The sequence below is a fragment of the Grammomys surdaster genome, unplaced genomic scaffold, assembly GCF_004785775.1.
Source record: "Grammomys surdaster isolate TR1022 unplaced genomic scaffold, NIH_TR_1.0 143, whole genome shotgun sequence".
Classification (NCBI taxonomy): Eukaryota; Metazoa; Chordata; class Mammalia; order Rodentia; family Muridae; genus Grammomys; species Grammomys surdaster.
In genome coordinates, this window is record NW_021604601.1 from 4722418 (window position 1) to 4748562 (window position 26145).

The 26145-nt window shown below is 39.7% G+C and overlaps 1 protein-coding gene across 1 annotated transcript in view; it reads right to left on the bottom strand.

Moving 5' to 3' along the window:
- Syne1 (spectrin repeat containing nuclear envelope protein 1) overlaps window positions 1-26145 on the bottom strand; it is a 471763-nt gene that overhangs the window by 319493 nt on the left and 126125 nt on the right. The window contains exons 11-16 of the mRNA XM_028764327.1: window positions 25735-25872; window positions 24391-24555; window positions 8452-8564; window positions 7740-7908; window positions 1293-1389; window positions 484-686 (exon numbers count right to left, since the gene is read on the bottom strand). Coding sequence (XP_028620160.1) covers window positions 484-686; window positions 1293-1389; window positions 7740-7908; window positions 8452-8564; window positions 24391-24555; window positions 25735-25872 — 885 coding nt within the window. The remainder of the gene's footprint in view (window positions 1-483; window positions 687-1292; window positions 1390-7739; window positions 7909-8451; window positions 8565-24390; window positions 24556-25734; window positions 25873-26145) is intronic.

Here is a 26145-nt window from a genome sequence, read left to right on the forward strand (position 1 = left end):
GGTGGGAGTTACATCCACGGAGAAGAAGGAGGAGGGGTAAGGGGATGGGGGGTTCCCGGGTGGGTGGGGGATGGGGTAAGGGGATAACATATGAAATGTAAATAAAATATCCAATAAAAAAAAAAGAAAGAAAGAAAATATCTAAAGAGATCGAGGCCGTGATGTAAAGTCACATGGGTGTGTGACTCTATGTTCACTATTCCATGTGTGTGTACTGCTACACAGATTCAGTCCACCCCCCACCGTGCCTGTGCCTGTGCCTGTGCCTGTGCGTGTGCGTCTGCGTGTGCATGTGCGTGTGCGTGTGCGTGTGCGTGTGTGTGTGTGTGTGCATGTGAGAGCACTTAACTCAGCTAAGGGTAAATCTCTTAAGAGGGGTTCTTAAATGACACTTGCAAATGTCTGACACCCCCCCCCCCCGCCAATGAATCTCTCATTCATGAATCCTGAGCATGCCTTTTCTTTTCCCGTGAACAGTCTTACCTTCTTGGCATTTTCTGATTGACTTAGCATTTTCTCTGCGTCTTCTAGCCAGGCTTGAAGACTAGCCACTGTATCACCATAGCGATCCCAGTTGGAGATCACCTCCTCCAGCATGCTGCGCACACTCCTCACTTCCACTGAGAGATTCCTCCACTGGGCAGTGGTTTCATTCATGAATTTCATCACATTCTCAGCTTCTTCCACTGAATCAGAAACAGCCAATCACAGTCTCCATTCTGTACCTAAAACTCTCTGTATATTTCCCTATGTTCTTACACACCCAGAGACAACGCATTGATCAGAAATACAAGATTCTATTCTCAACAATTATGGCAACATCTACAAGCTGTAAGCAAACATATCTTCCAAAGTTTATCTCCACAGTAACAAGCTCGCCTATCTATATTCAACTTATTCCATGAAAAATATTTTTTTTCCTTTAATCCTCCTGGAATTGCAGCTAGGCTGAAAAATTGCAACTGAAAAAAAAAGGAATGTTTATTTTTGTTTTATCTTAGAAGATTATACATAGGGAAAAAAGTGTCATTATGCAGGATAGACACCTCACAGAATTACTCTAAGGGGATAGTCAGAAAGAGTTTACACAGTAAAAAATAATTGATCTGACCCCATAGAAACCTGTTGATGTTAAGGGCTTCTTAAGTTGTCTCCACAAGTTGCTTTTCAATAGAGCATTTTCATAATGCTATAAAAATCCTGGACCATTTTCCTCCCCAATTACCCCTACTTTCTCCTCTCCCTTCTACCCCAGCCCCTTCTGCAAATCCCAAGTGTGCTGTGTGCTTTACCTGAGCCGTCTGCTTTGACGTACATCTCAGCTGTCTGTTTCAGGATCTGGTACGTCACTTCATACTGTTCAAAGAACTTACTGTTTTCTATAAAAGACTAGAGAGGGGTACACACTCGGTCAGCAGATCGCAAACGTTAGGCTTGTCCACAAGAGACAAGGTTTTTCTTCATAAATTTATGGGTGTTTTATCCAAGTCTGCCAACTTCATTTTATTGGAAAATGCAAAATTAATTCCATTGTCATGAATGACTCGGGTTATATGTGGCCCATACACGGTGTCTACATTCTCAATACCAACTCAGCACCAGCTGAGAAAGTGTTCTATTTCTTTACTGTGCAAAGGTTTGTTTTCTTTTTCCCAAAGAACAGAATTTTCTCCAGAGGATCTGGGCCTAACATTTAGAAAGTGCTAAATTTGGGGGAACATTTTAATGTCCCACTGTGTTGAAGCTATAGAAGTCTGCTGTTCTTTGAACATTAGCCCTGGGGAATGACTGCTTTGAGGAAATTCCAGTTAAAAATAAATGACAGTGAAAACACTTTTGTTAAAAATAAAAAAGTAGAAAGTTTAAAAATAATTGGATATGCTGCCTGTATTATGGATGGTTTCATATTCCAATTACCTAGCATAAAAAGTGTGGACTAAGATACAGCTACATGTAAATCTGTACAGAGTCTACATACATAACAAAATCACTGTTAGCGCATGGAGACAATCAAAGTAAGAACTCAAAAAAATATCCTAGATAATTTTTTTTAATTAACGCTCAACTCCCTTCCCCCGTGCTGTTCAAAAGATTGTGCTTATTACTCCAAGTAGAAAATGAATACAGTTATAGCTGGCAATGTGTCTCCAAAACCTCTTCCAGAATGGACTTTTAAGAGTTTAATCAATTGAAATAGTTCGGAGGGGTCATTACTATGATAAAACGCAGAGTTATGCTTTACACTGGAGCCTTGCACAGTGTGCTGGCAGCCCTGTATAATATGCTAATTGATGTTTCATATAGAGGCAAAAACAGTTCATAAAACAGTATCATAGACATTCCTAGATCTTTACCACTATTTACCTTTCTCCAGTATAAAACCTTATATCATATATTGTATGCTAATATATTAATTATTATAATTATATATGACCCATATACATTATATTATGTTACATATTTTGAGAATATTAAGAATATATACTACATATTATATATTTACATATTATATATGCATATTTTAAATTAAAATGATGTGAGTACTTTAGTTTATTAAAAATGTGACAAAACTGGGTTATAGAATCAAATGTACTATTAGTGTGAATGATAAGAAAAGTTGCCGGGCAGTGGTGGCGCACGCCTTTAATCCCAGCACTTGGGAGGCAGAGGCAGGCAGATTTCTCAGTTCCAGGCCAGCCTGGTCTACAGAGTGAGTTCCAGGACAGCCAGAACTACACAACTACACAGAGAAACTCTGTCTCGAAAAACAAAACAAAAAAAACCCAAAAAAACAAAAAAAAAGAAAAAAGAAAAAGAAAAGTTAAGGCATCACGATGTTGAAACCAAAATATTAGAAGTAAGAACACTTCTGCCTTTAATTTATAGATAGATATAATAAATAAAAGCACATTAATTTCACCGAGGGAGCTAAGCCAGACAATTATATATAAATCTTTTAAAATGTTATCAGGGTTGTATATTTATATTAGACATTATATATGTGTATCCTATATATATAATTATATGTAATACATAATTGTATATATTATATAAGATGTAATTATATATTATATTAAATATTAATTACAGTGAGGACTGTTTCATATTTACAGAACATTTATATAAATTATTCTCTAAAGATAAAGTAAATACAGAAGGCTATGAATTCCATGGTCTGAGAGGCTTCTGTGATTATTTTGTTGAATGACTTTAATAGGGTTACTGGTTTGGCTGAGAATAAAAATGACAATAGTAGTCTAGAAAATTCCTTATTTAGGGAAAATTTCAAATTATGGAAAAAAATAATTTACTAGCTATTAAGTTGTGAACCATTCTAAAACCAAGCATGCCATTTGGGTTTAAAAATGGAATACTATATTTAACACTCAAAATGGCGTTTGAGCAGTTGAAGAAACAACGGCACTCGACAGAGTAAAATACCGTCTCCTTGGAGTTAAAGCAAACTGCAAGAAGCCCGGAGAACAGCAGCCACAGTGCCTCGGGTGCTTAAAATATCCTTTGCCTGACTAATTTGCAAATTAATTACAAGTGAATAAAAAAAATGCTTATTTTGGGATGGTGAAATGGCTCAGCGGTTAAGAGCACTGACTGCTTTTCTGGAGGTCCTGAGTTCAATTCCCAGCAACCACATGGTGGTTCACAACCATCTATAATGAGATCTGATTTCCCTCTTATAAGGTGTCTGAAGACAGCTATAGTGTCCTTACATATAATAATAAATAAATAAACCTTTGGGGGAAAATGCTTATTTCTAGCTCTGTCTTGGTCCTAAAAATAGGAGGCAAGATAAGAATAAAACCAAAGAATTCATTATCATTGAGGTTTACCATGAGAACAATTAGACAATTAATTTTTAAAAATCCCATTTGTTATTTCAAACTTTTACTGGCCCTAGTGATTTGGGCGTGTTTTTCTTTTTCTAACTTTGGAGAAGCCATTGGACAGTGACATTTGTCTAGGATAGCCACTTTCATTGGAACTTACTATGCCTTCCTTTTACAGTGTTAGACATGTCTCTCAGGAAAACGCACATTTTAATTCAAAATGACACGGTTAATCTACTTTATTAATAATGTTGCCAAAACTGGGTTACAGAATCAAATGGACTATTAGCATGGATGATAAGAAAAACTAAGTTACCAATTATGATGTTGAAACCAAAATTTTAGAGGTAAGAACATTTCTGCCTTTAATGTCCAGACGTAGTAAATAAAAACTCAGTCATTTTCCCAAGAAAGCTAAGCCTGTTAATTATAATTCCTTTAAATTTTATTAGGGCTGTTTATTTACACTAAAAATTGTTGTGAATGGTAAGGTAAGTATTTATTTGTGTTATTTATGTTGGACTTGAAATCTCTACAATTCCAAGAAATTGTCTTTCTTTCAGATGAAAAATAGAAATGTTGAATTCCTGTTTACATAGCAAAACCAGACATTCCATGTTTACTAGCAAGACCATTGTAAACAATTCTGACATCAAAGGTACCTAACTGATGCCTTCTGTAAATCACTGATCAATAGCATATGGTCTAACATTTAAATATTTTTTTTTAAATTTAGATTTATTTATTTGTGCGTGTGCTGTGTATATCAGCATATATGTGCCATGGTATATGTGTAAAAGTTAGAAGACAATTTGTGGGAGTTGGTTCTCCGCATCAGCCATGTGGGATTGTACTCAGGTTATAAGGCTGGATGACAAGAGTTTACATTCTGAGCCATTTCAGTAACCCATGGATGGTCTAAGTGTTCTCATAACAACCATTTAAAGCATTTGCTTTTCAGAAATTTAAAGTCCTCATTGGCTCATAGCTCAGCTAGGAAGCATATTCTATAGTTCTCTAACCCCTAAAACCTGTACTACCTTTTTCTCTGCATGTGATTAATGTCAAGTTAAAAACATTGACACCAAGGAAGTCAATCTCGGAGTCTTCATAGTCTCAGTATCATCTCATTTATTGTAAAATGTAGTAGCGTGCCATGTTTATATTTTTAAGTAAGGAAGGAAAGAGATTTAAATAACTGGCTTCATAGATCTATTGAAAATCTTCACACTTTTTGAAACAGTCTGTTCTGGAATGGGTGAGCCTTCTCTGAAAGCCCCAGAAGGAGAAGGGACACTCGTGCGCTGTGACACAGAAGGAAAACAGTGCACAAAGTCTGGGCTTTAGAAGAATCTCCATTATTCTATGACAACAGGCATCATGATAGAAAGGGAAAAGTTTAGGAAGGGCACACCACAGAAATGTCAGCCATTCACTAAGGTTCTGTGGGTAGTGAATCACTGACGTGTGATAAGAACACACTTCCGTGTGGCGATGCTTCAGTGCCCCCAGCTTTCTACTATGTTGCCTAGCCCACAGAAGAATGTCAGGGGCGACCAAACTACTGCAGTGCAAACCCATAAAACATCAGTCAGTTCTAAACATACTAAGAGGAGCTAATATTTATGAGAACAACCTTCTTTCATTCACTACAATTCAACAGAGACAGCAATATTTTGGTTGATCTCTATTGGTTAATTATGGCATTTTGGTTCATTATTTTCACAAGTTATGCATTTAGAGAGTAACAGTGGTGTATGCCTACAAGGGCTTTTGATTTGGAAATGTAAAAAATAAATCAGCTTTTCCTCTTTCCAGTCCCTGCATTCGGAATGACAACTCCGAGACTATTTGTAAATGCCCAGGCCTATTCCCTGACTAGATATTTAATCCATTCAAACTATTCTATGTCTTCCACATGGTTAGTTACCTCTTCTCTGTTTCATGTATCCATGTCCAGGGCAAATCTCCTTTTTATTGTATTCTGTGTTCATCTATGTGGCCGGTTACCTCTGCTCAGCTCCCACACTTCTGACTTCCTCTATGTTCTTTACACTTCTTACCATTTCCCAGAATCCTCTCCTTCCTCCCAGCGTCCCACCTCCTGTTTGCTGCCTCAGCTCATTCATTGACCATAGGCCTTTTTATTGACAAGTGTTGCTTATAAGAGATTCTTTTCTACATGGAAATATCTAGACTCAAATTCTGACTCCATTTCTTGCCCCGTTGTCACCTGGAGCATGGGGTTGGGACATTTGAACTCCTGAGCCAGCGCCACAGCATTTCATCTGTGTTTACTGCATTGTGAGTCTTCATGGAGGTGACAAGCAAAGTCATTAGAGGCTCACAGTCATTGAAATCATTCACCAAAAAGGGCCTTGAAGACACTTGTAGAAGCTTTAGCTAGGTAACACTTCTAGCTTCTGCTTCACTAGTAGAGTACACGCACACTGGAACCCGATGGGAATGTAGGATGATGGTCCGTTTTACTGGTACATGAAATTTTCAGAGCACTTTGAAATTAGCATCTCAATGAACTCCTTAACTTTATGGAGTGGGCAGGAAGTGCTGACATGAACATCAACTCTCTATTTATATATCTTTTGAGAAGTTGGAAGAGAATTATTAATACCATTGTTTTGGAACATCAACTTGATAAAGCAGTCCTATTAGGTACTTATGTCTGATTGGCTGTTCCTAAATCACTAAAACAAAGGATGGGGTCTACGTAATCAACTCCTGCGCTGAGTGCATCATTTGCTATTACTAAAACTGAAGGTATAAATCCATTCCTCCATGTAATATTTATGAGACTAAAGCAATTACTAGAATTTTAAAAATGGATTTCTTTTCCTTACCAAAATAACTACAAATGAATAAAGGAACACATTCTAACAGAGTTCACAGCTTCTGGAACAAATATTTCCTAAACCATTTTAGTGAATCTAGAGAGAAGATATACTAACCGCAGGGTAAATGTTTGTATTTTTTTTCAAATTCATGTAGCTCACATATCAGTTAAAGAACAAAATTAAGTTGTAACAAGGCTGATTGTGGGTCCAATATGGGTGCTTGCAAAAAAAGACACAGTTTTAATATGAATTCAAGCGTTGTAAGTTACTGTGGCTTGTCAGGTTCTAATAAACTAGAATGTTAACAATTTAGTTTTATAGTTTAGAACTCATGTTTAAACATATGTCAGAGAACAGAGATACCCTGAATATGAATATTTTCAATCAAATGTTATAAATAATTTATGAGGGGGCATGATTAGTTGGCAAAGAGGAAATAAATTGATTTTAATAAACACTGTATTGACTATATGTAAATGGAACAGCCATATTCTTTAATTAACTCGGGGCTACTCTTCTAGATAGAATTAGGATTATCTAGACCAATACCCTCAGAATTTGAGATAATATTTAAAAACTTAAGTTGGTACAGAGGTCTCTAGACAAAACTGCCCCGTGTCTGGGCATACACAGGCATAGCAAAATCCAGGAAGGAGGTTCATGCAGCAAATCTAACGCAGTGACAAGTTCTCATGTGGAAAACTAAAAACACTTCCCTATTTACTCACACTGGGAGCTTCAAGGATGAGAAGGTAGCCTCCACGTACAATAGTTCAGTTTTAAAGGGCTAATGGAGTTACCATGAAAGGAGAATATACAAAAACCATTTTGTAATCAGTAAACCCCCTCCACTAGAGTTCAATGCAATTAATAATGGGAACCCTCCCAAAGTCAGCATTTGCAACAACACATTCTGAAGAATCTAAGCTAATATTCTAGGTGCTTGGGAAAAGCTCCACACCTTAGATCCAAGCCGCTTCAATAAGCGGTGCTCCTGCGCTTAAATTCAAAGTGGACCCGTGACAGGACACTAGAGACTCACGATATAGCTTTGAAGCAGCAGCTCCACGGATTCTCGCCTCCCATACTTGATGATCCAAGACTTCAGCTTTGACTCAGCGAGGACCAGCAGGGACAGCAGACGGTACTTCAGTTCAAGAAACTCCATTTTCATTAAGTGCAGCTCGGATGTGGAGGACACAAAATGAAACCTAGGAATAGACAGGGAGAATTCACAGGATGTAACTAATAGTAACAGAAGGAGGCTGGCCGAACCTGTTACACGGCAGCCTTCTAAACATTCCCTGCTCGCGGTCAGGGGAACCAATTCTTTTCTTAGCTCAAGGTTCTGAGAGAAAACAGGACCGTCTGAAGCCTTTGATTTAGTTCTCTTCCCTGCTAACACATCTCTCATCTGTTTCTCTTATAAGCTGTTTTTGCAATGTTACATAATGTTCCTTACAGTATTGAATAAAAATACAGCCTATGATGAGGAAAGCGTTTCTGTGATCTGCAGGCTGTGGGAACATTCCAGCTCACTCTCTCCAGTTAATAATATATTAGAATGTTGGCACTCTTCGAGTCTGTGTGGGAAACCCACTTTGCATTTACCAAATGGGAGCATTCCTGTTACAGTTGTAACAATTCATTTTGGAAACGAAAGATGTGAAAAAGAATACAAAACCATCCATAGAACATTTTTTTTTTTTAAAAAAAGAGCCTTCATTTTAAAAAAAAATCAGACATTTTCTTACCTCTCAGCCATGTCCTCTAGCTGATCAGGAGGCATTGGGATCCCATTGACAGACCTGGTGCGGTAGATTTCATGGAATGCTCTTTGGTGGGCATCTGTATTTTGAAGCAGATCCTAATATGCAATTTAAAAATAAAACATTTTTTAAATGAGGAAACATGTTACCAAGCGGCTGAGAAGCATAATTTTCCGGCTGTTCTGATGAGTCAATGTATTCAACAATTTGTCCCTGCTGCTACCTTCCCATGCAGCCAGTGCCTGTCACAGGCTTTTACCTAGAACAGCAATCCATGAGTGTCGAGAAGCCACTCTGCTGGAGTGTCTGACAATCACGGCATCTTTAAACACACATGACACTTGCCCAGCAATGCATTCAGACCTTTTAAAGGAGTGATAGCCAAGGACTGTGTAGTCACTGCTAGAAACAACCATGAGATGCATTTCCTTTTTTCTTTCCTTTTATTTTTTTCTGAAAACTGAACACGACAAACTTAACCCTTTAACAGTAACAGGGATTAGCATGTTGGTTGTTATTTCCGACCTGAATGTGTGAGGGCTATTTAAATGCTATTTGCCAATTACAATATAGTTTGAAAATACAGTTCTGGTAGCAAATTTCCCCAGAGTGCAGAAAACAAGACCCAGCTAAGAGAGAGGGGGTCAAAGGTGATGTTCATCCAGGTTGTTTCCCAGCAGCTTTCCATGGCTCTAGGTTAATGCGACTCTTTCTTTGGCTACTGTGTATTTTTACCAGCCACATACTTATTTATAAAAAGAATACATCTTTGCCACCACCACAAGCCCGTTTCTCACGCACACAAAAGGAAAGAGTGGGGTGGACGAAGCTTATGTCAATTTGCTCACACTGAGCAAATCTCCAGCTACCAGAATAAGTAATAGTATATAAGTCATTAATACAGTAACCCACCAAGGTGATCAATTCAAATTAATATTACTTCTATTAAGTATTATTGACTGGTACAGGGGAAAAAGAAGCAGAAATACAAGAGACACATATTTATGTTAGTGAACTAGTAAAAGCATTTAGGATATTAGTTAAAATTAAAAGAATTTAGAATACAAATTAAAAACAAAGTAATAGACTATAAATTAGCAAAATGGCTCAGCAGGTAAGGGCACTTCACTTGCCACAAACCCTAACAACTTGAATTTGATAGTTAAAATTCAGGTGGCAGAGGCAAAGGAAAGAGGACTCCCACATGTTGTCCCCTGACCTCCACAGGTGCACAAGTGTGTGCATGCCCACAAATGAATAAATAATAAACAAATAGAGCAATAAAAGGCCTTAAGGCTTATAGATGCGTGACTACTTAAGAGGCATGTTAATTTTGTCCCAAACTTTAGTCTAAACTATTTGTCCTGATAATTTCTACATTTATGTTTTGAAGTCTTTCAGTGCATAAGTACACACACACACACACACACACACACACACACATTGACAAGCCATTTACATCAGATAGAAGGATCTTTGAACCCTTGAGGAAACTGGGCTGTCAGTAGTGAGCAATGAAGTCACTCTCTCTGCTTTTCAGCATGCCAACACACCTCCATGGCATATGGGCTTGGCTGAAACTGCCCTCAAGTGACTTCAGAGGAATCTGTGCCTTCACGCCTACCTCTCCTTTGTTCTCTCTGACAGTTTTAATATCCAGTACACTGGGGAAATTCTTTACATTCTTCACGTATGTGAAGGAACTTCTGCAGTTAACATGCACTACTTGTTCCTAGGAAGTACCCTATGATTGTAAAACTGCTGGATAGTGAGCAAAACTTTAAACTGTACGACTTTCCCCACTCTTAGCAAAATAGATCACAAGCTGTAAGCAAAAACCAAATAAAAAACCTAGACCGTCAGGGCAGACATTAATTTAGCGCTTTTCGACATTGGGCTTTGGAATGTGAACAAGATGAGAGACTGAAAATGGTTCTCTTTGATGAAGATAGAATCCCTTAAGGAAGGCTAAGACCTGCTCGTAACAAATACATTAGGGAATGGGGGGGGGTAAAGTCGCCAACATAAGGGACTAGCTATCAAGAGTGAACAGCCAGTGAAACACAGAGCCGAGATAATGCCAGCCATTCAAAAAGGAACAGTAGCGTGTGAGTAAGAAGCCATGTTTCTTACAATGATCAGACATGGCTAAAGCACTGATTTTCAATATTATTGAATATCTGTGATTGAGCTTCAAGGATGACCACAGCATATCTGTAATTGATAATTTCAACTTAGTAAAGGAAAGCTCTAGAGAAAATGGAACAAACTATGCTAGGGGCAATGCTGGCTATCCCTAAACCAGGACCTGGGGTTGCTATGAGTTTGAACCTGAGCTGCAGAATGAGACTTTGTCTTGAGAAAGCTAAAAGAATAGAAGGGAGGGAGGGAGAGAGAAGATGGGAGGGAAGGAGGGAGGGAAATGCTAGGAAACAGAAACCAATTTAAAAAAATCCTCTGTTGATTTATAAATAGCAAAAAGGATAGGTAGCAAAGGGGGCAAAAAGAACATAGTCAAATGATTAAAAAAATCAGATACAGAATATGCTACAAATAAATATAAAGTGCATAATTTTATTAAACAAAGGGCTGAGACTGCCAGATCAGAGGGACAAACAAAATCTGTTAAAAATGAAAGATAAAACAGCATATCTGCACGTGGATGGAGACAAACTTGAAAAAGGAGAGAGTTTTATAAGAGATACATCTAATCATTAGAGAAATAGAGAGGCTGGAATTTGGAGAGGGTAAAATCCATCAGGAAACACTGACTGAAAACTTCTGTAAGTACCTAAGTACTCACAATACAAATTTACTGATGATCAGAGTCCCATATTAGTAGAAGATATGTCAACCCAGTGATTAATACATAGCAAACTTGGAAATATTTAAGAACTGATAAAACAGCACAGGACCAGACAAACCAACATTGCTGTGGGAATTATCAACACGCCTCCTTCGGTTACCAAGATGACTCAACCGGAACAAGTGGGATCCCACTGTGGAGAAGGGAGGTCTCGTGAAGGCCCAGAGAAGATGAAGAGGAGGGAAGCAGGAATATCTCCCAGGAGAGAAAGTTCATCACGGAAATCCAAGGCAAAGACCTCACAGGGGAGTATATTTGCCTCTTTGGGGTCATCATTACAGTGAGTTTTCACTGACCACTTATTTAAACTTAAAACATCAACATCCCCTGTGCTTTTTGCCCCTCAAGTTTTATTTACTTTTGATTTCTTTTTTAAAAAAAGTTATGTGAATATGTTTTTGTTTTAACACCTGGTGTGGGATATGGGGCTGCTTCAGATTGTTCATAGCAGCTGACTATGATTTGTCTTGTGCTCTGGAAGGAGCGTGATTCTGCCAGCTGAAGGTAGTTTATGTTTGAAGACATTGAGAGGGTTTAAAAATGCCAGATCCTGGAGAAGCTTCTGCTTCCCCTGCTGCTCCCAATTTCTTTTACTGTGGTTTGTCCAGTGGTTGTGAGCAAAAAGACTAGAAGAAGAAATTGGATATCCTGATGACAAAGACTGAACTTGCCCCAAGGAACTCAATGCCCCTAATCAACAGGAAGTAGTTGAATGAGATCAACACCCACTTTGCCCTTTAAACTTCCCTACCCTGTGTTGGGGATTGGAAGGGATTGAGATGGAGAAGGGTGGTAGAAAAAGAATACAACAAAGTAGCCAAAAAGTATTGATACAAGTACTTTATCCTCTCAAGTCAAGTCATATCATGGACATCAGGGAACTGTGTCTGTCTTCATGCAGATGGACATATCACAAATGCTCTTGACACTGCTTGGTACAATGCAGGTGCTCAATAAAGTTTTATTAAAAACCAAGAAAGACTACAGAGAGATAGCTAGGAGTGTAGGAAGAAAAGCAGAAAACAGAATGAACAAAGAGTTTTGTGGACACAGGAGCACTTTGTAAACAGTGTCTGACAGATGAGGAATGAGGGGGGCTAATATCTGGCCAATAGATGAGAAGGACAACTTTTTTCAACCTGGCCTGGGACAGATGGTGGTAATGGTTCATTATAATACTTTCCAGACAGAACTTAGAAATCAAGAAGGAGACTGGATAATTCTTATCAGCTTGTTTGTATAAATGGAAGAAGGAAATTTGGACAGTAGCTGAGAAGGCAATCAGGGTGTAAAGAATGACTTTGATAATGTGTGCATGTGTGTTTGTGTATATGAGCACATGTATGCATGTGCATGTGCAAGTGCAAGTGTGTGTGCCTCATGTGCACACGTTTGTGATAAGAGGGGATCTAATGGAAACGGGATGTAGAAGACAATGGAACAAAAGACGTATATCTGCAACTCTTTCAGAAGAAGTGTAAGGATAGTATCTAAGGCTCATAGGAGTGTCTGGCCTTGGTTGGGAGCACAGATGGTTTATCCACAGCGACAGAAGTGAGGATGGAGTATTTGGGCACAGATGCAAGTATGTGGGTTGATGTATTTGTGGGAGCTTGCGGATATTCTTTTCTGATTGCTTCTATTTTTCTTGGAGAAAGAGGAAGCAGTGTCGTCAGCTAAGAGTGAGGACAGAGAGGAGGTGTGGGAAACGGAGGAGACAAGGTATGAAATAGATGTCCCAGAAATGGAGAGGGCTTGGGGTTGGGAATGCCTCATGACTGCTGCACAGCATTGGAGCCCAGTTGGGTTAGTCACTATCAGAGTGTGTGGGTTCTCAGCCCCATCAGCTGTCTGTGTGGGGGCACAGGCTATGCAGAAACGCTTTTATATTTTTTACCAGGCTAGTAAGAAAAAGAGAGATGTGGACAATGAGATTGAAGACGTGTCCAATGTGTGAGTTTTATGAACACTCGATTGAAACAGTACAAAGGGAAAGGATAAAAGTAAACTGAAGGAAAATAGCATCACAGAGTCATGGAGTCCAAACAGATGGAGAAGTCTTGCTTGGTTGGAGAGTGAGATGCTTAATAAAACAGGTGAGGATAGTTTCAGTTACTGATGGTGGATGATGATAGAAGAGGAGGAAGGAGAGTGGTGAGGATAGGACGCGGCACAGGATCACCACAAAAGAGAAGGAGAAGGTACTGCAAGGCCACAGTAGTATGAGGATCATCTATGAGTTATTGAATCTTCTGATCACCATGCCAGGCATCATCCTCAGGAAATGAAACTCTCAAGAAGGAGAGAAAATGACTTGGGTAGGGTTGACAGTACAAGGAGGCTTGGAAGGTAGTGGAGCCTGAAAACCAGACTTATGGTTCCTTAAGACTTGAAAGCCTCGCCTTGCCAACACAATATGATTCCTACTGAGATATACATGTGCAACCACTTTGTGGGTAGGTTTCAAGCTTTGAACTTAAGACGATTATGTTGCTTTGAGTAAGGCACTTACTTTCTCCCTGTCTGCAGTATATCCATCGACAAAAGAGGATGGTAATAACTATGTCATATTCTTAGGTTAAATGTTCAGTAAAATTAATTGCTTAGACTGAACCGTGGCTAAATCCTGCATAATCACCAAGAAGGGATATTCTCTCTTTCTAGATAATGAACCATTAAGTTGAATAGAAAGGATAGCAGCTGTGCTTTGTATGTATTTTGTATAATTGATATAATCTGATATACACATTAGTTAACTTTAAATATATAGGTTTTTTTTAAAGAGGTAGATTCCAAAGATTTACTGCCCTCTGCTGGCCTTCACAGGCACCATCTACACATTCACATAGACACAGACATATGCACACAAACAAACAAATTGCCTGTCTTCACAGCTTAGTTTATTATTAAATACCTAGCACGTATATTCTGAATAAATTAAAATTGATCTCTTAAGTGCAGTTATATGGCTTTATGACTATGCTACTCTAAATTTCTGTGGAAATTAAACAAAATAATTTCTAGAACCTAGACAGAAAGAAGAAAGTGCCATAGAAATGTTTATAAGTATAAAATTTTATGATAAATATTTAATCAAAAATGTCTTCTTATAAGTTGAATTATCTGCAGTATACATTTTTACACAATACCTAACTCTAACTTGTAAATAATGGCTACGTAGTAAGTGAAGAAAATGTTTTTTTATGTGTGATGAGTTTAAAAAAACAAATATTTTAGGTTTATATACTATAAATCAGAATTGTGTTTATACTGGAAAAGCAAGATAGTACTTTCAAACATCCCTGCATATGTATGCAGAATCCCCCTGGTGTTCTCAGATTACTGAATCTCACTAAGTCTGGTACCCCAGCCCAAGCTAGTTACATTGCTTTGAGGGACTGATTTTGTGCTACCAAGAAAACTTAGAATTTTAATTAACAATGATCCATATTACCTGCCTTCACAGCTTAGCTTATTATTAAGTACCTAATACATATATTCTGAATAATTTAGACTTGATCTCATAATTCCAAGTATGCTACTTTATGACTATGTTATTCTAAACACCTGGAACAAGATCTAACGAAATGTCTGGCTCAATAAACAGATCATTGTGTGATTCACCCTGAACTTAGCCTTGGCGTTTACCTGCCTGTCTTTGTTTTCTGTTGTCTCATTGAGTGCTTCAGTTTCCTCACTGTCTCTTTTTCCTCTCATCTTCTCTATCAGTCATTCCTATACATCTCATTTACCCATTTCTGGGTATTATGTTTTGTTTATCATATGCAGGTAGATAGTTGGGTGGTTGGTGCATGCACATGTATACTCTGTGTGTTTCCCCGTGTCTCGCTGTGTGTCTGTCTCTCGTCCCTGTCTTTCCACCTCTCTCTGTCTTCCTCCCATCGGAATGGCTTATATAGTCAATGACCCACACAGAGAAGCCTGTGAATCACCCAACTGAATACTCACCCTGTGAGGTGATTAATACCTTCTGCAAAACCTCCTATACTACTCTATCAAAAGGCACACTTGCATTTGATTTATTCTACAACATTTAAATCTATTTTCAGTACGTAAACAACAGTCACTTGGGTGTGTGTCATCTCTCTAGTTTGGAGGCACCACCTTGTGTACAATCTGCTTCTGTTTCCCTGGGGTTGGAAAGCTACCATGGAAGAGACCTTTCATGGACACTTGCCCAATTAACTCACACTCCCATAACTCACGGGCATTCGACATTACATTAAGTTTAAGTACTTCCATTTGTTCCATACATACATGAAATTACTATATAACACATGTTTAATTACTAATTTGTGAGGATGGTAGTATTTGTGTTTAGAACAGTTTTCGTATTTATAGGTACTTGGAATCTCACGGTGCAATGGGCCCAATGCTTCTGATTTTGAGTGTGTGATGTGTCTTGAACTCAGCTGAGGTTTGAATTCTAGCTCCTTCACCAGCCTGGCCCTACAACTCCAGAGAACAGAGTCCTAGACAACAAGGTCCAGATCTCGTGTGCATGTTCACACAGATGGAGCAGACCTCAGAGTTACACTGTCCTTTGAGAAAACAGATGACAGGAAATTCTGCCTGTCTGTGCATATGGATGGTGACAGGAAAGAGAGGTGGAAAGAGATGATTAGTAAATCAAACGTTGTCTGAGCATGGTCACTCATGAAATAGGACATGGAGCCTGGTGACAGACCCACATCTCTATGGTCAATTGATCTTTGGCAAGAGTTACCAAAACCAAACAACCAACATATCAGAGATAAGCATTGAGTGATGCAAGTCTTTAATCCCAGAACTTGGGAGGTAGTGGCAGGCAGATCTCTGTCTCTGTAAATTTGAGGTTAGCCTGGTCTACATATCAAGTTCTAGGCTGGCCAGGACCTTATAGTGAGACCCTGTCTAAAACATAGAGAGAGAAAAAAGAAAGGAAGCAAGGAAAGAAACAAGGAAAGAAGGGAAGAAGGAAGAAAGAAAGGAAGGAGGGAAGGAAGGGAGGGAGGGAGGGGGGGGGGGAGGGGGGGGGGGAGGGAGGGAGGGAGGGAGGGAGGGAGGAAGACAGGCAGGCCTGTGACATTAGGCAGAGATTACTAGGACCCCAAAAGCACAGACTACAAATGTAGAAGGAGGTAATGGAATTGTGTCAAGCTAAAAGTCACACACAGAAAAGGCAAATAGCCAATAGAGTGAAGGGAATATCAGAGACAAGTCACTCACAGAGTTAAGGGGGATTAGAGGTGTGTGTCCCTGAGACAGACGATCTGATATAAACTAGTTAAGCAGAAAAAGTTTCTTTAGTTTGCCATTTCAGGGGCTCCCACCTCTTATCATAGAAGGTAGTTCATAGCACATCAGTTAGTAAGGGTTGAGCAAAGGGTAGGAGAATAGATGTTTTGCTTTTTCTTCAACCCGGGCTGCAAGCATACAGGGACGGGAGCTGCCTGCAGTCAGAGTGTCTTCTCCCCTAGTTAACCTCCATTGGCTTGCATTCTCACACCCCACTCAAGGCATGCTCTTCTAACATGCTAGGCGTTTCTCAAGCCAATCAAATTGATGATCAAGTTCACTCACCACAGGGGGCTAATATTAAAAAGTACCAAGGAACTCAATCTTTAAAAAAAAAATTAGAAAACAATACCTCAATTAAAAATAGTCAAAGGACTTGAACATTTGGAGAAATAGGCCATCGATGGTGAAAAAGAGGTTCAATGTAGCAAATAACATGACAGAAATCTAAATCCAAACTACAGTGAGAGATGACTGCGCACCTGCTCGTGGGGCTATGGTCATAAACGGCAAGCATCATAAGTGCTGGCGCAGATGTGGGAAGGGAATGCCTTATACAGTGCAGACTGTAGGAGAGATTAGTGCAGCCAGTTTTGGAAAATAGTGAAGAGTTTGCCGGAAAAAAAATTATTGAAACTAGGAATCCCAAGGTTAGATGGAGGAAGAGAGACTTGTGGGAATCCGTGAAAAAGAAGGGTCAGGACAACACGATATTTCAAACAGTAACATGGAGAAAGAACAATGCAGATCAAGAAAGCGGTTGATGGGACAGCAAACCGCAGAGAGGAACGGGAAGAGGACGGAAGGAAGCAGCCTTCACCTCCAACCCCAGCTGTGTGGGTTGGGGTAGCTGCCAAAGTCTCAGCCACAATGTAGGCCCGACATGATTGCCAGTCCTAGATGCAGGAGAAACTCACAGTCCTCTCAAGCTTTAAAGTCACTGTGGGGTTTAGTGTGACTGTGAGTGCGCCTGCGTATAGGACAGGGGGGTGGGGGTGGGGGGTGGAGGGTGGGGAGTGGGGGTGGGGAGAAATCATGTTACCACTCCTTACATCTGGAGGCATGATGAAACCGAGTTACCCCTCTCAGAACTGAAAACCAGGAACAACCGTAACTGAGAGAGGTTGGGGGAACATCCTGTTACAGTGGCTGGATAAGGGATGCCAAAATAGGTTTTCACAGAGAGGAGTGTGGGTGAGCATGGAGTGAGGGAGAAGTGTGGGTTCCAGGGAGCTTGGATGGAGAGTGTGCTCTGTGGTCAGCGTGTTTTCTGCTCTGTTCCCTGACTATTGTGAAGGCTCCGAGCTCCAAGCTGAAGCAGGCAGACAGTCACTCCCAGGCCTGCCCAGCTGACATGGATTATTTAGCCCTTAGCAGGACTGAGTTTGAATAATTGCTTGATTTTCCTAGTAGGTAATTACAGGTTATATCTCAAAGTCCAAAAACCCATAGACAAAATACTACAGCCCTCTCATGGCAGACTTGTGTCCCGTTTATGCTTGGATGTTTACCGTTTGCAAGTTTAACCTCAGGGCCTTCTGGAATGAGTGGAACCCTGCTCGAGACACAGACCATAAAGGTCATTTGGGCCAACAGCAGTTCCTGGGATACAAAGAAACAAAGCTTCTAAAGAAACTGCACCTTGCCGGGCTACATGTGGAACCAGCCTAAACATTATGGACTAATAGGCTCAAAGTGCGACTCACAGCCAACGCCTCTGCCTAAACATAGCAGGTTGCAATATTAGGGGAGCTGGAAAATAGCTCCTTTAATCCATTGTCTTTGAAAACAAACAAAAAATAAAACAAACAAAAACAGGCTCTCTTCCCATTTTGTTCTTTTTGGTATTTTTATATCATTTCATCACTTTATTTATACGCTTTCCTGTATTTTCAGTTATACCTATTCAATCATATTTCAGTCACAGCCCAGTCTTTTTGTTTTCCTTGTCCACTTTTCTGCTTTTCTTGACCCCTCTCCTTTTCCCTTTCTTTGTCTCAGAGATTTTTGTCACTTTTACTTTTATACATTTAACTCCATTTATGTTTCTCCTCTGCTATCTCCGCCATTTTCTTCTCTGGGGTGATCATGAATGGAAATTCCTGGAAGGAAGCCGTATCTGCAAAGACTGCTGTGCTGGGGAGAACTGCCGTGAGGTAGAGAGGGTGGGTGCATCCAGAACTTAATTATACCTTATCTCAGGCTAGCCTCGACCTCTGAACATTTAGATCCCTGAACAGTCATTTTGTGCCATCTCTTTATAGGACATTCTCTGATTCACAGATAAAAAGCATCTTTATCAACTTGCAGGTCACTAGCTTCCACCAACCCTGAAGCCGAGAATGTCATCAGATAGCACCTGGGGCTATTCAACAAATGTCTGCATCTTACCGAATTTGTTTCTCTGGTATTTTCATCAATGTGTTTTGTAAATGCTTATATTTATAACTCTCTTTTTTTTCTGTTACTATAAAAACCACCATGAAACGGGAACACAGAACCTGGGGTAACCTAGATTCATATGTCCCAGGCCACAGTCACTCAAATATGGCTCCAGATCTCACTGTCTTTTATCCTCTTTGAGGTGAGAATGCTGTATTTTGTATTGACAGTATATTTACCTTTAGTCTATTTTTACTGTATTTCTTTTGTTATTTTTCTTCTCCCCACTTGGTCAAGGGAAGACCAGAGATGGAGCCCAGGATCCCACACTTGTGGGGAATTATGCTTTTCACTCTCTCTCTCTCTCTCTCTCTCTCTCTCTCTCTCTCTCTCTCTCTCTCTCTCTTATTAAATTTTGTCAACTGCTTTCTCAGCATCTAGTGAGATGATCGTGTGGTTTTTTCCTTTGAGTTTGTTTATATAGTGGATTACATTGATGGATTTCTGAATATTGAACCATCCCTGCATTCCTGGGATAAAACCTACTTGATCATGATGGATGATTGTTTTGATGTGTTCTTAGATTCAGTTTGCTAGAATTTTATTGAATATTTTTGCATCAATATTCATAAGGGAAATCGGTCTGAAGTTCTCTTTCTTTGTTGGGTCTTTGTGAGGTTTGGGTATGAGTGTGATTGTAGCTTCATAGAACGAATTGGGTAGTGTTCCTTCTGTTTCTATTTTGTGGAATAGTTTGAAGAAAATTGGTATTAGGTCTTCAAATTCAAATTCAACAAAGGGACATCTATTCCTTAAAAATAAATGGAATTATTAGACGTACAAAGTTCAATTAATCAATTAAGAGCACCACCAATGACAGCGAGACCTGATAAAAGCAAGAACATTAGTAATGAGGACAAAGTTGAGAAATTGTCAACTCAGATAACAATGAAAACAAGAAAGCAATCGAGTGCTGTCCTTTGAGAGACTCCACCCAGCAGCTGACTCAGACAGGTACAGACACCTAGTGCCAAACAGCAGGTGGCGCCTGGGGACTTTTATGGAAGAACTGGAGGAAGGATTGAAGATTCTGAAGGGGATAGGAACTCCACAGGAAGACCCGCAGAGTCAACGAACCTGGACCCTTGGGGCTCTCAGAGTCTGAACCAGCAACCAAAGAACATACATGGGCTGGACCTAGGTCTCCCTCTCATATGTAGCAGATGTGCAGCTTGACTTTCATGTGGGTCCTGTACAACTGGAGCGGAGCCTAGCCCGAAGGCTGTTGCCTTTATATGGGATATGTTTTAGTAGCTGGGCTGCCTTGTCTGGCCTCAGAGGGAGAGGAAGTGCCTAGCCTTGCAGAGAGATTTGAAGTCCCAGGGTGGGGTGGGGATAACCAGGGGGGCCCCACACATCGAGAAGGAGAAGGGAGTGAAGGATTGTGGGTGGGAGTGACTGGGAAGGGGCAAAGTGAATAAGTAAAAAATATATAAAATTAAATTTTTTATAAAAGCAATCACAGCAATAACATTTAAGATTGGGGACACAACTAAGAGACTAAAACTACAAATATGTGGTATCTAAGAGAAAAAAACAAGCTATAAATAAAGATATGGAGAATTTATTCAATTAAACAATAACAGAGAATATCTTCTATCTAGGGATGAAGGTAGGAGGTTGAACATCTGAGCATATAAAGTTTTTAAATCCTAGATAGACAAAACCAGAAGAAGATTCTCTCTAAGTTTTACTATAAAATCATACGACTATGAAACTTGTAAGGAATTCTGAACACTGAAAGAAAAACTCCAAGTAACTTATAATCTGCCGGAATAAAGCAAATTTCTTAGCAGAAACCTTAAAAGCTGGGAGAACCTGGATTGGGATAGTTATTGAAGCAAATAACTGCCAAACAAGACTATTATAACCAGTAGAACCATCCTGCAAAATCAAAATAGAAATAAAGATCTTTTGTGATGCATAAAGCAAATTGTGACCACTAGGTCAAAACTTCACAGGATATTTAAGGGAACAATACATGGGAAAAGATATATACACCAATAAAGAGAGATTAGGAATGACAAGTAAGGGCCAAATGTAATTAACTCACTAACCTGCAAACCTCCAAGACAAAGAGACAAATTTAGCACAGGGCTTTCAATCATTGTCCTAGAAATAAACAGTCTTAACTCTCCATTTAAAAGATTCTGTCTTGGATCTTAGATTTTTAATCTATGGATTAAAAAAAATAAATATCAACTATTTACTATCTCCACACTGTCAAAGAAATTCATGGACTGAATTTTAGCTAACAATGCTTCCCAAGAAAGCCATAGAATAACTAACAAAGATTCCAGCACCAGGTATGAGAAGGTCTCTTTTGAGTCCCTTAGTCAGAGTTGTCCAAAAGATCCCTAAAATATTACATCCTACTGATATTTCACTAGTTGCTCCTCACTGGTAGAAGATAAGTTCCTATTATTGATAACACCATGCATTTCAGACACAGGGTCCAGAGTCCCCTGAGCTATAACTGACTTGAGTACCTCTTCCCTGAGGAATAGCTTTGATGGGACCAGATACTGCCATGCAAATGTCCAAGGGAGAGAGTCAACAGACCTACACAGCATGATGCCTATGAATCACAACAATGAGTAGCATGTCGCTGTCACCCTAAAAGTTCAGTAGTGGCACACCTACCTTGGTGGTAACTGACAACTCTGCAATTGGATTTAAGGCATCGCTGAATAAGAATACTTTACCTGGTACTGCAAACCTAGCCAACTCCCTGGGGTGAGTGAAGTCAAAGGACTTGGAAGAGAACAAATAACCACCAAACATAATCCCTAGCTACATTCTAAAAAAATGTATCCTTGTGCCAGAGATAAGTGTCGCTCTCTACCCTCACTAAGGAAACTTCCCTTCACAACAAGTGGAGACCGCTACAGAAAACCACAACCAATCAAAATGCAGGCTTGTGGATTCTAGTCCTAACCGATATGGCTAGGATGCAACTCCCACATCTTAGGCTTAGGAATCATTTAAAACAGACGAGCACAGAGATTTTTAAGATCCAGAAGAAGTAGAAATTTGCTGTGGGATTGTGTTTCCTAGAAATGCCAGACACTATATCCACGAAGTCTCACCAACATGGCTGCCTAAACATGAGCTGAAGTAGGCCAACACCAACAGGTATTCACTTAGGTAAAGCAAAAGGTAAGGCAATCTTAATGTAGAAGGGGAAAAACCTATAAGGCCTCAACACTAGACAAAGATCTACAAGCCATTAAGGGATGCTGAGAGCCAGAGAAATAGTCTTCCCTAGGAAAGTGCATGCCAACTAGTTATCCAATGCCAGATGGCCAGCTCTGAAAACATACACACACAATTAGCATTATAAGAACTGAGCAGGCTCTATTAATATATTTAGGAACATATACACTCACACATAAGATAACATCTAAGGAAAAAGGGCATGAATTTAAAAGAGAGCAAGGGAGATACACATGAGAGGAAAGGGAAGCAGGAAATGATGTGATTTTAGTCCCCAAAGCACAAAGAATATTAAAAAAAACATAAGCTAAAAGTGAAAGGATAGAAAATAGTCTAGACAAATTGAACCTGAATATCTGGCAAATCAATATGAGGTAATGCAATGATTTATTAAATCTAAAATGTTAAAGTCACAGGAACAGAGAGGGGCATGCTAGTTACCAGATGTGACCAGAACCAGCGAAAGAGAATGGATAGGGACAGTAAGGTTGTATTAAAAAGGGCAAGGTTTCAGTTAAAGAGGGACAAGCCCAGGTGTCCCCATCTCAATACTGTGGCACACTTTCAATAATACATACTCATAATCGGTAAAAGTGATAGAAAATAGTCATAAAGAAATTTATAAGGCGGTGGATACACTAAGCGAGAGTTGACTGTCTCATATTGCTACACCACAAGACCTGTACGTATATACAATCATCATGTCACTTAAAGTAAACTTTAAGCAAATTTAAAAATGTGAAATGTTTAAAAATGTTGAGCATATCTCAGGAAAGTGTAAGTGTAACTGGAGGCAAGTGATGGTGACATCTGTGATTGGCTGTGAAATGTAGCAATGTCAGACATTTTGATGGGCTAGCCTTGGACTGTGTCTACTGAGTTCAGATGGCATGGACTCTATCTATGCATCAGGAATTCCAAAACCAAGGTCTAGAGGCATGAGACCAACATACCATGAATTTGTTTTTTGAGTTTTCTAAAACAGATAAGAGTATTACCTTTAGGTAATTAAAAATACATCAAATGTCTGTCAGAAAATGGATTTTTTTTTGACAACTGTAGGAGGAGAAATCTCTATGTATCAGCTTATTTTCATATATATGCTAAAACCAAAGCACTGACAGAACGAAAGGGTAAAGAGTGCATTGTTACCTTAATGTACTGTCAATCAAAAATACCATGTTTAGTGAATTAAGCCTGGATCATTACAAAACGTTTGACAACAGTCACAGACTAACCACACACATGACTTGTAGGTCATCGAAGTCCTTAACCGTATATCTCAAGCCTCTACTCCCCATGTACAACCAAAGCACCAGGACTGGAAGCTTTTTATTTATCATCCTTTGAGAAAGAAAGTGGAAGTAAAGTATAGAGCCGATTGTTAACCCTACTATGATACAAAATCATATCGTCTGTAAGCTTATCTTTTCTATAAAAACAGAACCTACAGCAACAGGAATAGTGATGGCTGCAGATACAAAAATCCATCCTAGAGTTATTGGGTAATATCTTATGAGATGAATGTACTGAAATTGTCAGGATGGGTATAGGCCAGGAAAACACAGATTCAAGTGCCTCCAAAGAGAAAGTATGTGAACCATATAGGATGGATGGAAGTATGTGAACCACATAGGATGGATGCTTACAGGGGAACGCTGGTGCAAGTTCTGATGAGGATGCATCTCCAGGGACTCTAGTACTGTCATACTGACAAAGTTTCTGTGGTGGTTTGAATGAAGATGGTCCCTATGGGCTCATGTATTTGAATACCTGGTCCCTTGTTGGTGGAACTGCTTGGGAAGGATTAGGATTATGGCCTTGTTGGAGGTGTGTCATTGGTTGGACTTTGAAATCTCAAAAGCTCAGCCCTCTCCATTAGTTCTCCCCCTCTCCTTCCTGCTGTGGATCAGATGGAAGCTCTCAGCTACTGCTCCAGCACCATTCCTGTCTCCTGTTGCCATGTTCCCCCTTGCATGGAGACTAACCATCTGGAACAGTGAGCACCAAAGTAAATGCTTTCTTTTGTAATTCACCTGATTCATGATGTTTTGTCGGGACAATAGAAAGGTAATTAAGACAGTCTCTGAGCTTGGTTTTACCTTATGTTGCTCAAGTTTCCGCTGGATTGTATTTGCTGTTTCTTCATGGACCTGCTGAATGGTGATCTCTTCTCTCAGGGCCACCTCTGCCCTGTATAGCCAAGCACCTATAGTGCCCAGAGGTGCAGGAAGAGATTTATCCAGTTGTATATGCCAATCAAAGAGCTGAAACAGGAGAATAGAATGTCTCTTGTATAGAAGACAATTCCTAAAACTTCCTCTAAATGAACTTTAAAAAAAATCTACCAAAGACTCAAAGAAGGTCTAGGAAAATAGCTCAAAGGCAAGTGCTCACCACATAAATGCAAGGACCCAAATTCATTTCTCATGACCCACACAAGACCCTGGGGTGGGTGGCACCTGCTCGTAATCAATCCCAGCTCTGAGAGAGTATAGGTGTATCCCTGGGCTCCATGTGAGCCACTCCCCAGACAAGTTTTAAAATGCCAGTTCTGTGAGAATTACAGATGTGCTCATTCAACTTTTTATATAGGTTCTAGGAATTGGATGTGGGCTGTCAGGCTCTTGCAATAAGTGCTTTTATTCACTAGAATTCCAGATTCCCATTAGTGTATCCAGCTTTTCATAGGACTCTTTAAGCTTGTGTGGCAAGAACTTTATACGAGTTGAGGCAATCCCCATTTTGTCCTGAAACCCTTTTTTCTCTATTTCTTCCATTTTCCCAGATTCTCAAGTACCATTTCCTGGTCTACAGAAATTCCAGCTTAGAAACCATCCTATTTCTTCATAAAGTTCGTAGGAAATGTGACATTATCAAATTAAATAACATGACAAATTCAAGTAAAATATTTCTGTTAATGCTAGAAGATGGTCAGAACTTAGACATCTCTAAGGTTACGGTCTGATGAAGGACGGTAACTAGATCAAGCAGCTTTTCCTTCACATTTAGGAATGAACGGACAATCAGAGGTGCTCCAGCTCCAGTGACAGAACATGAGCTTGCCCCTTGGCACAGGAAGGTCCTGAGCTGCTCATAAAACAAGATTACAGGTTATGAGAAGTGTTAATATTCCAGGAAGTCTCTAAGGCAAATGTTAGTTTTCTAAACAACAGGGAAGTAAGGTCTGGAAGAAGCCAGAAGCCAGGAGGTCTTTCAGTTCTGTCTGTTACCCAGCGTTTGGAATGGGAAAGCAAGAAAGGGACTGCCAGAGTAAGCACACCCAGCAATGGCCTGGGAAGTGAAACCAGAGGGCAGATGAGCTCCCACAGTTAACCCTTTCCAGCCTCAGCCCGAGGCTGCAGCATCTGGTTCGATAACACCCTATGAAAGATGATGAAATGCAGCTTGGTGAAGACACACAAATCCAAATGAAATTAACGTACCCTGGACGACACTCTCTCCCAGCACTGCTTGACCAAGGCTTGGTCGAGTGTCAGTTTGCCGTCTCTTTGCAATGGCTGTATTATATGTTCCACCTGTTTCCTTTTCATTTCATATTGAACTCTGAAGTGCTTAAATGACTAAAGGAGAAAACAGAAACAGTACAGCGGTGAGTCCCCAAAAGCAAAAGCAACAGAAATCATAACTCCTAGGTAACAGTCCTTTACCTTTAGAGAACACTCCACTATGTTATTGGTAATGTTACCAGCAGCAGTTACGATACTGACCCTGTCTAAGACCTTGATCATGTTAGGTAGTATCTACACATCCCTCTGGCTCTATCTACACACACACACACACATACACACACACACACACACACACACACACACACACACACACACACACACACA